Below are 17,587 nucleotides of genomic sequence, written 5' to 3'. Positions count from 1 at the left end.
TCAATGGGGAGGGAAGTGACAAGTGGCATTCCTCAGGGGTTGATTTTGGGACCAGCGCTGTTTAACATCTTTGTTAGCAACATGGACAGTTAGATTGAGTGCACCCTCAGCATGTTTGCTGACGACACCAAGCTGTGTGGTGCAGCCAATGTGCTGAGGGAAGGGATCCAGAGGAACCCGGACAGGCTGGAGAGGTGGACCTTGGCAAACCTCATGAAGGTCAACAAGGCCAAGTGCAAGGTCCTGCACATGGGTTGGGGCAATCCCAAGCACAAACACAGACTGGGTGATGAGTGGATTGAGAGCAGCCCTAAGGAGAAGGACTTGGGAGATGTAGTGGATGGAAAACTGACTATGAACCAGCAATATTCACTCACAGCCCAGAAAGTCAACCATATCCTGGACTGCATCAAGAGAAGTGTGACCTGCAGGTCAATGGAGGGGATTCTCCCCTCTACTCTGCTCTTGTGTGACCCCACCTGGAGTCCTGTGTCCAGCTCTGGGGCCTCCAATATCAGAAGGACATGGACCTGCTTAAGCAGGCCTATATGAGGCCACAAAGATGATTGGGGGGCTGGAGCACGTCCCCTGTGAGAACAGGCTGAGAGAGTTGGGGTTGTTCAGCCTGGAGAAGAGAAGGCTCTGGGGAGACCTTATAGCGGCCTTCTAGTGCTTAAAGGGGGCTACAGGAAAGATGGAGAGGGGCACTTTATCAGGAAGTGCAGCGATAGGATAAGGGGTAATGGTTTTAAACTGAAAGAGGAGAAATTTAGATTAGATATGAGAAAGAAATTCTTCACTGTGAGGGTGGTGAGACACTGGCACAGGTTGCCCAGAGAAGCTGTGGCTGCCCCCTCCCTGGCAGTGTTCAAGGCCGGGTTGGACGGGGCTTTGAGCAACCTGGGCTAGTGGAACGTGTCCCTGCCCGTGGCAGGGGGCTTGGGACTAGGTGATCTTTAAGATCACTTCCAACCCAAACCGTTTGATAATTCTATGAATTCTCATCACTCCTGTCATTACCATCCCCTTGCAGCAAGTTGAATAGCAAAACTGAGTCAAGAACTGAAGTTGCAATTTTTTTAAAAAAGACATCCTCCAGTGGAAAAGTGGCTCTCACAGAAAGCAGTCACAGTAGCCTGGTGCCATACTGATATCAGGACATGTGTACACCTCAGTGCCTCCTGCCTCAGGAAGTATTATGGCTGGCAATGGGGAAAGGACTAGCAAAAGAAATCAAAGGGCAATATGATGATCAGCAGGCTAACAACCACCAAGAAATATGACCCAGGACTCTGCCAAGATCAAACATTTTCCCCAAGATCAATCATGAACTTGAGTGCAAGCCACCCACATTGAAGAGACCCTGTAATTTGTCTAAAGCAGGAGTGGATTGCTGTATTTTCCAGTCTCACCCCAGATGTCTACATCATATAAGCAGGTAAGGAGGATAAGGAGGCACCTTTTTGCTTGGTCAGTGGGACAGAACCACAAATTCATGAACACGCCATTGACAGCCTTTGTAGCTGACTTGTTAAACACCACACCACTGCAACAGCTGTGTCACAGCCAGTCTCTCTACAGAAAATAATCTGTCTCGAAGAAGAATTAAAGGCTGGAATGAGGTGCATTCTCTCACTTCTGACATCTGAGCATAGAAAAATATTTGTCTAAGCCTGTAGATAGCCTGAATCGGTGGCTGAGGGGCACGAGCTGCTGCATCAGTCAAATTACTGTCAGAGCAGGCAGCAGCCTGGGGGTGGCATTGGGGGAGCAGGAGATTTGAGTGGGTGCTGCTGCTGCCCAGGAGAGCCCCGCCATTCATCAGTCTACTGCTCCCCGTCACAGCCTTGCCCCCTCTCCTTCCCCCTGCCTGGTCAGTGAGCACTCCAGCTCCACACCAAGCATTTCCAGCAGTCATGGAGCATGGGAGGGCAACCATGCTCTATCCCCAGCAAAATCAAGTGCTGCTTAAATGCTTTACATCTGTGAGCTGGGTTTGTGCCAGTTATCTGTGAAGCCCACGTGGCTAATCTGCATTTTGCTACCTTGCCTCATCTCCCTGCCACCCCACTCCAGATACATACCTGATAGGAAGCGCTTTGTCCTGCTATCATATCATGGCTTATTGAAGTGGTCTGCACACAGAAGGAGTGGATATTTGGGAACAAACTTATTGCTCATGCAGAACCGCTCTGCATCTTCTCTGGAGGCAGGAAATGGTCCCAGCCTTCCTGAGGAGAAGCAGCAAATCTCTCCTGTGTGGTGACTGCCTCTGCCTTTTTAAGCCGCTCAGACTTGAAGATCTCCTAGGAGCTTTTTCCATCAGAATACAGAACACATCTATAAAATATGGAGAAAAAACAGTCAGGCAGACAGACGACATGGATTATCTCTAATAATATAAATTATGTCATCTGTGACCTTTGTAGCAGTAGCACTACTGTAGACAGCATTAATGTAGAGAAGCTGCACTAAGTAGAAAATTCTGCTTCCCTTACTGTTTTATGGTTGAAATGGCCATAGACTTTTTCTTTTGAGCTCTAGATGAATCACTATAAATATCTAGCATAACTTTAACAAGATTAATTATGTCAAGAAATAAAAATAATTTTGTTTTTACAATTTAAATGAGGATAAGATTTTAAATATGGCAGGTTTTTTAGTAGTGAAGCTCTGTAGGCTTGCATGATCACTCATCCATGAAGAAGTATGTTTTCTGGAACTATCTGGGTGTAGAACAGCTGAAGACATGAGAGTTTTTTCAAATAACACAAAAGAGGTGTACACTATATGCTCCATTTTATCTTTCACTGGGTACCTGTAACTCCTGTGATGAAGTCAAGTGGAACCATGTGTGCGTGTCCAAAAAGAGTGGGTTGGTTGCGGTCAGTCAGCGAGACATGGTGCCGGTTCCCCCGGTTGCTGCATGGAGGCTTAAATGTTTAAAGTTCAGCCAAGCATAAAAGCTTGTAGGATCAGGACAGGCATTTCAAGTATAAATTACATAGTTCTTGTGCCATGCCAATCCCTTTGACCTGCAAAATAGCCCAATGAGTGCATAGTGCAAAGTGATATGTAAAGGAAAGGTCTATGTATCTCCATTGTTTATCTGTAAGGAACACATAACCAATGAAAAAGTGGATGGCCTGTTGAAGCAATATGTAATTGTGGTTATATTTAATAGTAGAGGGCAAGCTGAATTCATCTACTCACAAGCTTAACTGCATACAAATCATTGAAGTCTTGTAGTAAAAAGATGATCAGAATTCATTTTAAAGCTATTATAGTAATTTAAAACAAGACAGTTTTTAAAAATAGTGATGTATGCCCGTGATCCGTATTTCTAACAATTTGCACGTTAGATTTTTTAAAATCAAATTCTTCCTCTGATTGACTTGAGTGAAAATCCAATCAAATTAGCATTTTAGAAAATATGACCATTGTAATTTTCAGAATACAATGATACTTTAGATATTATACTTTAGCTGTCATAAAGACAGATAAATATGCAAGAGAGGCACTGTGGGGGACTTGAAAGGTTGATTCGAATGAGCGCTTTTGTGTTTGTCTACATTAGGTTTTTATATAGCATCTGTGACTTTGGTACCTACACATTGACATCTCCTCACTGCTTGATGGTGATATAGAAAGCATTTATATCAGTTTAATGAAGGTATCAGTTTCATAATGCGTTATTGATATTTTATTCATAAGTTTGATATAATAATTTTAAATAGTTCAGCAAATACTTATTTCTTTTCAGATCTGTTTAAAAATTATCAAAATTCTTCATCACTTTCTTTCCATCGACCATTCCAATTTTACCATCTGGCTATATTCTCATAATTCTTTTCAATGTCATATGTTATGTGTTGATTTGTCACATTTACAAAACTGTTGGAAGGCCTTAATCAAACCAGAATACCCTAACTCTTCATAGGAGAGCATTCAGCATTTTCTCATCCTACTTCTCACCAACTGAAGTGGGAGTCTTGACTATCTAGGGGTGGAAGCACTTGCTATTAATGCCAGAACTATTTGTATTATGACTCTCAGCATGAAATTTAGTGAGTTTAGATTATTGAGGTGATAATAAAAATCATTGTATTGTTGAGTTTGAAGACTCTAAAAGGCAGTGGTAAGCTCCTTGGTCATAACTGCAAAAGCTGACTAGAGCTCATTTGTCTGCACGGAATACTTTACATTTAAATTAGGATTGTGTGAAGTAGAGATGGAAGGATTACTAGGTGTGAGAGATGAATGAGGGAAAGCATTGTAGTCTATGCAGAAGGAGGATAAGTACTGTAGTTCATCTGCCATAAGAGATGGATTACAATGAATCTGAAGTGGAAGAAGGTTTACTTAGGAATTATTAGCAGTGGTTTGCTTTTAAGTAATCTATTAGTGTAATAATATATGTATAGTTATGTGAGTGTAATGTACCAGGGAAAAGCGGAGTTTATTTCTAGATATATTGAAATGATGTGCTGTTTACAGTATAGGCAAGACAGTAATATATCTGGAGCTTCCATGCAAAAAAAACCTCATCAAAACAAAAAGGCAGGATAAACAAAAATCAAAACAAAAATTGGCAAAGATTCCAGCAGATGGAAAAAAGTGTATGCTCTTAGCACTTGTGAAAGATTTAACTGTTAGCAAAAAGTATTTGATGGGTAAATTTGCAGCTAAGACACATATAGCAATGGCAAAACCATGCTTTTCTTTGCACACAACGGCAGCAGTGGTTATTTTACTGAATGTTCTCAAAACTTCATAGAGTGGCTTTCAAAACTTTGGTTTCTTCCAGAGGCTGGAAGAGGTGGTTGCAGGTTGCCGTCTCTGCCTAGCCTCCCGTTCACCTGAGAGCACGAATTTGATGGGCACAACTGATTAGACTGTATGTTTTTTACATGGCCATGGTGCATACATAGATTTTTTATGTCTAAATACTGCAGGGTGTCTAGAGCTGTATTTCCACAAGAAGTATGCTGGAAGGGAGTGTGGGAGATCTGAAGAGGATGTGGATAGTGTGCATTTCACCTCATCCTGCCCACAGGGTGTAATTTGCCCTCAGGCTGCATGGTAGTGTCAGGTTGCTCAAGGAGCTTCTGAACAAGTTCACATGGGTCATGTAGGCTCTTTAAATGCAACTTCATGGGGGTTCACAGTTCTAGAAATGGGGCTAGGCTGCTCCAAGTACCTGACCCAGCTCATTTAGCACAAGTGGAATGAGCAAATTCAGCTTAATACAGCTCCACTCACCTTGCTGGTTCAGTCACATCTGTGATGGACAGGTTGGTTGGTAACCATTAATGTAGCCATAGCAGCAAGGATATCCATGTTCTCTCATAGTTGTAAGAAAACATTTATTTTTTTCCTTTTAATAGCCCAGCTAGCACCTCTGAAACTTATTTGGAAGGACCCAGAAAACAGCCATTAGGTACTGTTAGAATTCAGTCTCCTTGGTACATGTACCCCCAGAAGTGGATGATTAAATCCAAAGAAACAGATGGTTTTAGGGTTGTTCTGAATAGCTCAGTTACCAGACAGCTTGGAGGAGAAGGTGGGTAAAAGTATCTAGAAATGGGATTTTTTCATGTGATCAGATAATTTATAATATTGATATGATGAGCACATAAAGAGAATGTATATATATATATATACATTATGGTATATAGATACACATAAAAACGTGAATACTGGACTGATGTATTTTTACTTCTGTACCAGTAAAAGTACAAAAACTTTTTTGCACAAAGTTTTTCCAATACTAAGGCTCAACTGATAACTTATACACATTTCCTAAATGTATTTGAATACAGTTATATTTCCTTGCCTGTCAGATATTTGTTAATAGCCATTCTGCTGACGTCTTTGTTATGCTGCTGCTTAGTTGACAGAATTTCATCTGCATAAATGGGTGGAAAGTCCTCTCCTCGCATGTCCAACAAACTGGAGACAAAGTGCCTGCCAGTGTTTTAATTTCTTTTGCATGTTCTGGTTAGAGAGTGAGAAGAATGCTTTCACTCCACAGTGTCATGAATATGGTAATCTATGGAAATCACAGAAAGCAGGTACTTAAGTTAAGCACATACTGTACTACAGGAATCCCTGATGAATTCAAGTCTCTTCTGTTTAGAGAAGATGTTGTTGTCTATTAAGTGACAGACTGCCAGATGTTCATGAAGTAGCACAGTAATGTGTATCAGTATCTTCTTTTCTTCACCCCAGAAGGTAACATTTTCTTTATCATCTATGTCATCCTGGCTTTTGATTGTAAATGTCTAAGCTTGCTTCAAATATTAACTCCTTTTTGTTTTATTGATGAATATTTCATGACTTTAGTACATTTGTAGAATGTAAGTTTTTGCTGCACTATAATAAGCCTATAATCCTAAAATCTTTTCCTTCACTTGGTATATATAAGCTGCTAAAACCCAAACATTTGAAATAGAACATGAAGAATAACTTGTGATTTTGAGCTAGTAGAGAAAATTTTGGCAGTGTTAGAAAAATTATGAAAGAAGAAATAATTGTTATTTTAAATAATGGTTTTATCTGCACGCTCAAGCATGGTACTATTATTTATTATTATACTGTATCTTATGGTGAGGTTACAGCAATATGTTTTCCTAGAACACATGTTAATGTTCTGTTTAGTCTCAGAATTACTGCAGGGCTGGAGGTTAGCTCACCTGCTTTAAATAATCATGGTCTAAAGAGAGGGCAGAATAACTGAGTAACTAAATGCAATGGTATATACACATGCAGGGTTGGGAGCAGAGGTTACAGGAGCAAGTATATGTGCAGTTATTACAGGTTATTGAGACAGCACTGTTTACGAAGTAAATAAAAATTCCAGGAAAAAAAAAAAATCAAAATAACTGAAAGGCAAAGTTCTTTTTTTTTTTTTTTTTTTTTTTTTCCTGAAGAATTGTTGTGTTCTGTCCTTTATTTCCACATCATTAAAGGCAGTGATGCCAGTAATGTCTCAGCTCTAAGAAACAGAACCATGAGAATGTGTGAACCCATTAATACAAGGGACAAATTCTCTGCAGCTCCTTGGTAATGTAACTACAGCACCTCTGGGGGCTGTAACAACTGGTGTAAGGCCCAAGAAGCTCACTATCAGATGGAAACTGATAGAGTGAAGTATGCCATCCTCTCCATGGCATGCCACCTGCCAGCGTGCCATGGGAAGGACTCACACAGGATTCCCTGCTGGAGGTTTGACATGAACCCTACTGCCATCTGGATGACTCGGTCATGCCATGGGCCCTTATCATGCAGTGTATGGGAAGGGCCAATATGTCAGCATTGCCCAGCTGACACAGAAAAGAGCAACTATTTAAGATAATTTAGCTTTGAATGTCTGAAAATGTGAGAACATCTAAAAGAATAAGAATTAGCAGCTTCAGTTTCCCTGTTGCCATGCATACTAGTTTTCATTAGTTAAGCAGTTTACCCCATTAGTGGGGGAAGCTTGTACACATATTCTCTCCATATATCTATAAATATGAATATGTGCATTATTTGCCATGTTCAGAGGAACAGAAATCAGCTTTTGGCTTTATTGTTGGGTCGGGGTTTTTTTCCAGAAAGAGCACAAGCTATCATGACATTGTGACAAGATTTTGTTGTTATTGCTGTTGCTGTTCTTTGGTACTGGGACTTTGTGTTTTCTTCCTCTCTGGAAATGTTAGCATTATGTTTCATTGTATTCTCCCATAACAAGGAAGAAAGCAGATACCACTTCAGGAAACTTCAGTAATCTTTTGTTGTTGTTGTTGTAAAGTTGCAAGAGAGTGGAGGCAGACCACTGAATGGAAACTGTTGTGCAGTGTAAAGTGTGTTTAAGGCCACATGTACGTGCAGCATATAATAAGGATTCTAGACATATGCAGCCATTTTGAGCACATTAGACTTTAGAAAAAATAAACTTGAAGGATTCAGAAGCAACTGGAAAAAATCATTAAAATTGAAACTGGTTTCTCTGGAAAACTTTATACATCAAATATAGAAGTTTTCCACATGAACAAATGTGGGTCAAACATTACTAAAACCTTTGTGCTGAGGGCATATAAAATGACCCATACAAACCTGATTTAAATTCTTGTAGCTCCTGGCTGAGGGCAGCTGTCTACCTTGCTTAAATGTTAATGTTTCCCTTATCTGATTGCCTTTCTGTACCATGCTCCCACTTACAGGGGTCCTGCTTCACCTATTACCCTCTTCAAATCTATTCATTCTTGTCTGCAGTCTTCATACCTTTAACTGTGTCTGAGGTGGTCACTTGGCTGTGTAGCCTCCAAGGCTGTTACACTCTGTTTTTACTTGCTTAGCTGCTTGTCTTCCCAGTTCTCTGAAGCCAATGAGAAACCTTCCCAGATGCAGTCCTGCCAAGGCAATAAAGGGATGAAGCTCAGCTTTTGTGCATGTTTACAGAAGGGAGTGGTATTTCGGGAGGATAGCTAAACCAACTACAGATCAACTGTTCTTCGTAGGAAGGGAATAGTGACTATGGATTTATGAAGGGAAAACCACATTTGACCAACTCAATAACCTACTACAATGCAATAACTGGCTTGGCAGATGAGAAGAGAGCAGTAGGTGTTAATTTTAACAAGGCTTTAAACACTGTCTCCCATAGCATCCTCATAAACAAACTGGTGGAACCTGCTGTAGCTGACCCTGCTCTGAGCAGGAGGCTGGACTGGATGAAACATTTATGCTTGAAAAATATAAAGTATGTGAAGTAAGACAATTTAGCTTCAGTTCCATTTCCAGATTCTTGAGGGACATCACTGTGTCACTTAAAATTGTTTAGATGTTGAAAGTGCACAAGAGGAATTTAGAGAATGAATGCATACACATCTTCATACCTCAGACTGAAGGCAACACTCAAGTGTAAAAGAAATTGGATGATGACATTATATCCAATATGGGAAATCCTTCACACATGAGGGAAGCAGTATTTTTGAAATATGTTGCCTCGTAGCTAAATGATAGAGCTACCTCAAATTTCCATGATCGAGTGATCCCTAGAATTGTTTATTGCAAGTTCTTCCCTTACCTTGTGACCATTGTTCCCTGAAAATAATTTTTATGAAGATTATTATTTTCCAGTGTTATTTTAGATGTCCCATCATCAGCGTATACCAACAGGATATACTTCAGATCTACTGGAGTACTGTAGGAGACTGTTGCTGATTTTTAGTTTATGATGGTACCTAGGCAGTGTGTGGTGGGTTGACCCTGCATGGGCACCAGGTGCCCACCAGAGATGCTCTATTGCTCCCCCTCCTTAGCTGAACAGAGGAGAGAAAATATAACAAAAGGCTCATAGGTCAAGATAAGGACAGAAGGATCACTCACCGATTACTGTCATGGACAAAACAGATGCCTTGGAGAAATTAGTTTAATTTTATTACCAGTCAAAATCAGAGTAGGATGAGAAATAAACCCTAAATTTTAAAACACCTCCCCCCGACCCCTCCCTTCTTCCTGGGCTTAACTTTCATCCTGGATTCTCTACCCCTCCTCCCCACTACAGCGGCACAGGGGCACGGGGAATGGGGTTTGTGGTTAGTTCATCACACATTGTCTCTGCCGCTCCTTCATCCTCAGGGGGAGGACCCCTCACACTCTTCCCCTGCTCCATCACAGGCTCCCCCACCATAGGAGATAGTTCTCCACAAACTTCTCCAACATGGGTCCTTCCATGGGCTGCAGTTCTTCACAAACTGCTGCAACATGGATCCCTTCCACAGGCTGCAGTCCTTCAGGAACAGACTGCTCCAGCGTGGGTCCCCCACAGGGTCACAAGTCCTGCCAGTGAGCCTGCTCCAGCATGGGCTTCTCACAGGGTCCCAGCCTCCTTCAGGCACAGCCACCTGCTCTGGCGTGGGCTCCTCCACGGGCTGCAGGTGGAGATCTGCTCCACTGTTAACCATCATGGGCCGCAGGGGCACAACCTGCCTCACCATGGGCTGCACCACCAGCTGCAGGGGAATCTCTGCTCCGGCACTTGTAGCACCTCCTCCCCCTCCTTCTGCACTGACCTTGGTGTCTGCAGAGTGGTTTCTCTCACACGTTCTCTGATTTTTGGCTGTCAATGCATAGGGTTTTTTTTCCCCCTTCTTAAATATGTTATCACAGAGGCTCTACCATCATCCCTGATGGGCTTGGCCTTGGCCAGCAGCGGGTCCGTCTTGGAGCCAGATGGCATTGGCTCTGTCAGACATAGGGGAAGCTTCTGGCAGCTTCTCACAGAAGGCACCCCTGTAGCCTCCCTCACTACCAGAACTTTGCTATGTAAACCCAATACACTGTGCCATCTGAAATGTGGGTCTTCTAACATTAGATAGTATCCAGCCCCTTAGTAGGAGACAGCTCCCAAATAAGCAACCCATGACTACATCATGGAGACATATGTGGACTTTCCCAGAATAAGGAGCAGATCAGTTTCAAAGTTAGAAATAAAGTCTGGGTCGTCTGACACATATTCCACTTCCCTGTTCACTAGCCTGTTCCACCAGTTAGGCTACTTGCTGACGTGCTCATAAAAATTGCAGAAATTTGAAGTGGAGGATTCTCTCTACTTTTTACCATTAGGAAACAAGCACCTTTTTTAGTTCTTAATATGCTCAGTTACCTTTAGATTGATCCATGAATAAATTATAATCAAAACAGACTTACTCACCTTAAAGCTCTCCCAGCTTAAGGTTTTCATTGTTGATTCATTATGTTGTCAGTTCTCTATTGGCAGGGTAATGCTTTTTTATATCTGGATAGAGACAGTTTTAGTGGAAGATACTGTTATCTTTAAATGAGTGGATTTAGCTTTTCTGGTGAGAACAAATTCATCAATGATGAATCCCTGGAGAAAGTACTGAAACAAAAATCACAATGTTGCTGGAGATTTATATAGTTCATCAGTTAAAAATCAGATTTTGGAAGTCAGGGGGGCATGGATATTTTTCCTTTCTTTCTGTAAAATACTCCAGCACAGTATTTCAAGCTTCCAGTTTTGTGATAATGCAGTTATGAACAATGAAATAATACCACTTAATATTTTTATTTTGTTTCCATTCTTGATGTTATCACTCCAATATAAACACATTGAATTATTGCTATATAGAGACAGATGGATACAAATAATGTGGCTATAGACATCACTGATACAGATATATAAGTAGACAAGAATTATCTAATTACTCTTCTTGTTTCAATCTTCTAACCACTGGCTATGAACCACATACATTAATTGTTTTTTTCTAGGCAGATGTTGATATGACAAAGATATCAGTGTGTGAAGAGTATAGTGACATTGGAATATCTGGAATTTAAAATAAAAACCCACAACATACTGTAGAAAGATTTCAAAAGCAGACAGAGTAAAACTCACCAAGTTCTGTGTTTGTACTTTCACTGGGAATTGTGCTATTAAATCCCCCATGTTCTTAGAAAGGTATCCCCTATAATGATTAGAGGTGATTTAATTTTAAACTCTTAAATATCCATCTCTTCAGCAGTTCTTTCAACATGTTTCCACTTTGGCTATATCCAATAACCAGCTTCATTAAAATATTGCTTGCCATTTCATATGGCCTTTGACTCCAAAACATTTGAAACCACAGCTCTGAACAATAAGAAGTCTCATCAGCGTTCCCTGTATCTGCGCATTGCTCATAAGGGGAACCATCAATAAGTCTTTCCTAAGATCCTGAGGCTACATTTTCATGTATTATTTATTGTTATAGAAAAGATTGCTGGTTTTCAATGTTGTTTGATGAAATTTGACTTGGCTGCTTGTGAACTACGGGAGTCCAAACACAAAATAACCAGACCATTTGTATGGGCACACAGTCACCTTCTGTTAAATCAGTGGAAGTTCATTGTGTATGCCCAAACCTGGACTAAGACCTAGCTGTTTCTTAATTATTTTAAATTCCATTTAATCTGTTTATTGATAGAAAACCAGCAATGCACAGCAAAGACTAAGGCTGGATATGTGTTTTCTAGATTAATCATAATGTCATTTATTTTTAAAAGATACAGATTATATATCTTAATTTAACTACATGCATGTTATTATGAAGTGTGGATTATGGTACTGATGCTATTTGCACACTTCAAAATGTATGCTGTGCATACATGTAGCTATGTTAGATGTAAATATCTAAATACCTCCTTCTCACAGCTTAGAAAATTAACTCATTTGCTTTTCTAATTTGCTCTGCACCTCTACACAGAAATTTTTTTTTTCCACACTTTTCCTTATATCACCCATTTCATTTTAATATACTCAGTATTTCTGTCTGTAGAAATTAGGAGATTGGGCATACATTAAGACAACAGAAAAGTAAAGGATTTATTCTGCAAAGATTTGGCTATTCTTTCCAAAGATGATCTTCAATCAGTCAAGCCATGAACAACTGTCTCCTCTCTCTACTGCTTCAGTTAAAACCTCAGCAAAATTAACTTTGCTACCTACTCTGAATGTCAGCAATTCAATTCCTGGCCAGACAGGGAAGAGTCTAAAAATGCTTTGTCATCAGGTCTCCTGCCCTCTCAAACCCAAAGTTGTTGGCATCAGCACATAAATTATGGAGAGAAAATAGTTTCTCAGTGACACAGCTACTACTTATTCATAGCTAAAATGTATTTCTAATTAATGCAGCCTAGCAGACATACAAGAACACTTTTTATCAAAATTTATAATTTTTAGATTTTTGCTAGAAGTCTTAGGCTCTCTAAAAGTCATATAAAGAATTGAGTCTGTGTGTGCTTTAGAGCCGATTGGTTAGATTGAAATTAGACAATTTTTTCCTTCTGCTCATTTTTCTGTTTAAAATAATTATGGTTTTGCTGTCTTATTTGACTTTGGTATGTAAGACCACTACCTTACTCCTGTCTGCAGTAATATTTAAAGCCTTATTTTAAGACATCCTCAAACATTTCCTTTCCAAAATCATGTATGGCAACTGCAGAGAAAGGAAAGTTTGTTTGATGTCTGTAAGGAAGCCCTTGAATACTCAGGAACAAAGTTTCCATTGAACAGACAAAACAAGAGCCCTTTGCTGATGGGCAAACTCAGGCTACATCTAGATTTGGGACAGGTGGAGTCTGCAACATGCCCCACAGTTGTGGTCTTGCATTTGGCAAGACTGAGGCTTTGTCCCAGAGTACAACTCAGACCCAGCCTGCAGAGGAGGGCACCTCCTCTGGAGAGCACCATGAGACTGCGAGTCTTCTTCTGACTTGAAGTTAAGTCTTGGAAGCAGGGAAGCATTTCCAGGACTTCACCCTCAGGCTGTGTGCTCAGAGTGCCAAAAACCTAGCAGCCAAGAAAGCTTTTATTTGTCATAACAAGAAGCCTAAGGTCCCAAGGTTGGGTATCATGACTGACAGAGCTCATTGAGGAATTTTTCTCCTAAGGATTAGCCAAAGAGCAGGGTAATCTCTTCTGGATTTACTTCATTTTAAAAAATAATAATTTCTAAATTTTTAAATAATTCTGGTTTTAAAATTCACATTGAAATTACCTCTTAAAAAATTGATAACCACAGCAGTACTGTATCTTGTTCGATATGCTCTTTGAGGTTGTATTATTAGCGTGAATTAATGCTAGCAACTGCTGAGGCTATGTATCCCCTGTTACTACCTGCTAGTTTCTGCAATACTGCAGTAGCTTCTGAACAGGGTTTAGTTAGGTGGATAAAATATCTTTACAATATAAGGAACTAGTTTCAGGGGAGGAAGGACATGGTCTTTTGCATTAAGCAAAAATCCATGATTTCTACTCTTTTTCATTCACCTAAATCTGTGATTGAAGCACAGTACGGTTGCCCATGTCTGCTAGGTAAGCAAAGGGACTTTTTCTTTCAGGAAGCCGGGTATTTATGAAATCTGAACCAGCACCTTCATGGTTTTGGGTGAGACATTAGTTTTGCAGTTCAGTGACATCTTCCTCAAGAATTTGCGTAACTAGGTTCAAGGATTAAATGTTGCAGAAAAGACTGCAAGTGGGACATAGATGTAAATTAGGAGATTAGAATGTGTTTCATTTCATTTGATGTTTGTTAGCCTTCTTTGACAGGTCAAGACAGCCTTCTGTTATCAGAATGCAAAATACATGTTGGTAAGCTTTAAAATATATATATATATATATATATATATATATATATATATATATATTCAGATATCCATACAAATAATCTTAAAGATGGAACCCTTCTAGGTAAACTGACAATTTTATGATACCTTTCCACGTACTACAGAAATAAAGTTACTCATTTGAATTATTTAGAATGATACATTTCATGTATAAGCAAGTATGCAATGGGGAAATATAAGACTGTTGGATGCTGACCTGCAATTCAGCTATTTTTCTGCTGTGGTATATTAATATTTTAATATTCAATATATATTTTCAAGTCAGATCCTGAAGCTCCTATTTGATTTTTATTCACTTCTCACTCTGGTACAGTCTCACTGATTTCAATTTCAACTTCCTGAATAAGAGGAAAGTTACACTCAGCAAGGACTTAGGATCTCACCCTTGGGATCAGACTCACCTTTTTGCTTCACCCATTCATTAAGCATAATCATGTTTTCTGGTTTTTGTTTCAGAAACTACCTAGTTTTGGGCCTTACCTGGAACAACGCAAAAAGATAATAGCTGAGAACAAGATTAAACTGAAGGAACAGAGCATGGCTGCTGTGCTTCCCAAGAAAAAGCATTTCATTCCGAAGAAGCCCATTCCAGCAATCAGGGTAACAAAAATACACGCTTATGCATAAGAAATGATCAGCTATCCGTCAGTTGACATGCACAGTCATTTCTAGCAGCTTGAGCTGGTTATTACTGCTTTTAAGCTTGTTAGAGGGCATCAAAGACAACTATTTATACAGACTTTCTAGCTTTTAACCAAAATCGATAGGAAATTATTTGTGATGTACATGTATAGGTATTTCCCTAATGTCATTTTTCAAAATGAAGATATTCAGGCAATGGAATGGTAATTGTAGAACAAGGCAATGGTAATGCTTTGAAGAACAAAGTAGAACTGCTAACAATTTCTTTCGGTTTGAATGCTACAGTGTAAGCTCAGTTTTGCATGATACCTTTTGATTACTTGCAATGTGCTAAATACCTCCATCTCTCATGTAGGATCAGTGGAAAAGGTTGGTGTTCAGTACATATGAAACCTGTGTCATAGGTTTTCAGACTGAACTTTTAAAGCTGGAGAATGTTTATCTAAGTAGCTGATCCACCATCTACAATGAGTAAATGTCAAGGTGAAAATAAAACCTGTGACCCCATCTACTGCATAATCCATACATTGGAGCTTTCCCATTCCCTTATGTATCCAATAAATGTCAATAAAATAAAACATCAAAAGCTAATTATTGTAGGCGTTCACTTCAGGCCTTACTTAAACTTCATGTCTGAGTAGGAAAAAGAAGCAGGCAAAAAAATTTTTTTTCTTTTTTAAATCATGTAGGCCTTTTTATAAAGCAGTGTGAAAATTATATCTCTTGAGTTTGTTGACTGTCTTCCTCATATGTGTGAGAATAGATATCTACAGATAGATAACTTTCACTGTATGATCAGACCTGTAAGAATTCTTGCAAAAATAAGGCCAAACATAAAATACAATATGAGCAGTGGCTCAAAATAACACATAATTCCCCAGGGAATTTTGCAGTTTACCAACACATGCAGTATTCCAAGCTAACTGGTAGAACTGCAAAATCAGACAAGAAGAAATTTTGAGTCATCTCAAGTTAAATAGTTTGCCACTTCTGTAGACCTCTCTCAGTTTTTTGGACTGCTTATTTTGGTTTATTTATTTGGTTTATTGAAAATCACTCCCCTCCTCTTGTGCTGAGGTTCCCTTCTTTATGTATACAAAAAGTTCCAAAGAACAGCAATCTACTCTTTTTTTCTTCCTGCTATGGTGAGCATTTTCAAAGCCTACTTGACCTCAGAGGTTTTATGGTTCTGTTCTCTTTGCAGAGAAAGTATTGATGTAGGGAAAAAGAAAAAGAAGAAGAAACAGCCAATAACTGCATTTTCAATGAGATAGCTTACTTCTGAAAACAGCAGAAAACCAAAAAACTGATACCATCGAAAAGCAAATAAACTGAATGAAGGAAGAAATTTAGCAAGAGAAAAAAACAGACATAAAAACTTGAAAAAAAATAAATAAAAAGTTGAGGTTAATAATTTATCAAGCCTAACTCCAAGTAAAAAAGCAAAAAAGAACCAAGTAGTAGGAGATAGATTAAAAAGAAATAAAAGGGGCCCTACTGCAGGGAAGAGGAAAATTAATTCCCCAAACAAAAAACTTCTGTTTATAAAGACATTGAATACTTTCATGTGGTGTCTGTGAGGAGCTCCTCAGCTAGAGAAATCAGGTTAGCATCTTTCTCACAACTTCATTTAAATGAGACTGAAAAAAGACTGAAGCAAGTAGAAGAAGGTTGGAATTACCAGAGTGCATTCTTGACAGTCTTTCAGTCTGACCATGTCCTTAGAAGGGAATGTTTTAACCATAATGAGCAAAACAGCAATGAGAGATGCCCACTAAGAAATAGGAAAATACCTGGGTTTTTCTTCAAGTAGGGAACCACTACAAAGGGAGGTTTTAATAAATTTTATTATTAATAGATCCATCTATTATTATATTATAGAGAAAATCTGCCAGGAGGATTCCGAATATCCATTAAAGAAGCTGAGTGAAGCTTAATGAAAAAAGGTGATTTATCTGATACCCTTCCCTGATCAGGAATTCTCCACAGAGAGAGGCAGAGGAACTCAGACTTGAGTGATTTATTCATAACTGTCCAAGAAGTATTCACATTTAGAATTGCAAATCCCAGACTGTCTCCAAGTAGTTCTGTCTTGACTGACCCTTTAGAGAGGAGAGAATACGTTCTGTTAGTTCAAACTAAGATATCAGGTGGTGGTGGGAATGGTCAACTCTTATAGCTAGTCCCAGCCTAACTCTAGTTTTTTAGAGGAGTGAAGAGGTATGCTTGAAAGCTGATTGGACCTGAGAGATAGCTGTCCTTGAAAGAGCTATGACCCCTCCTTTGGCCAGTTGTGTTTTTGGAAGGTTGCTACAAATTTCCCGATGCCTGCCCAGAACTCTCTCATCTGTCTAATCGGCTGTTGGGTTGGTGATATGTAAATTCCAACATTTGTTTAAATTCCACATGCTGCCAAAATGCTTTTTTTTATAGATTTTAAAACCCTCTGTGACTATCCAAAATCTAATTTAATTTTTGGATAGCTTTTCCCATGGCTTTTCTCTTTATTTTCTTTATTTTTCAAATATTAATTGAAACTGCATACTTTGATATTCAGCAGAGTTGCTTCTTCTTTTCTCACTTGTCTGTAATATCAGAATTTCTGCCATATGTGGAGATGTGCCCTGGATCTTTCCTTTTCAGTTGCATTTTTGTACAGCTCCCACTCATGTATTTGCATACCTCAGGTTACCTCCTTACTACTTTAATTTCTTTCCTGATACATTCCTATGTGTTTTTCCTAATAATTTAGATTTTTGTCCTTCAG

At 39.3% G+C, this 17,587-nt stretch overlaps 1 protein-coding gene across 1 annotated transcript in view; it reads left to right on the top strand.

The window, feature by feature from the left end:
- Positions 1-17,587, top strand: part of DPYD (dihydropyrimidine dehydrogenase) — a 369,160-nt gene that overhangs the window by 338,702 nt on the left and 12,871 nt on the right. The window contains exon 20 of the mRNA XM_074907341.1: positions 14,635-14,778. Coding sequence (XP_074763442.1) covers positions 14,635-14,778 — 144 coding nt within the window. The remainder of the gene's footprint in view (positions 1-14,634; positions 14,779-17,587) is intronic.

Source organism: Athene noctua, chromosome 5 (genome assembly GCF_965140245.1).
Source record: "Athene noctua chromosome 5, bAthNoc1.hap1.1, whole genome shotgun sequence".
Classification (NCBI taxonomy): Eukaryota; Metazoa; Chordata; class Aves; order Strigiformes; family Strigidae; genus Athene; species Athene noctua.
This window is presented reverse-complemented; position numbering and strand designations above follow the sequence as displayed.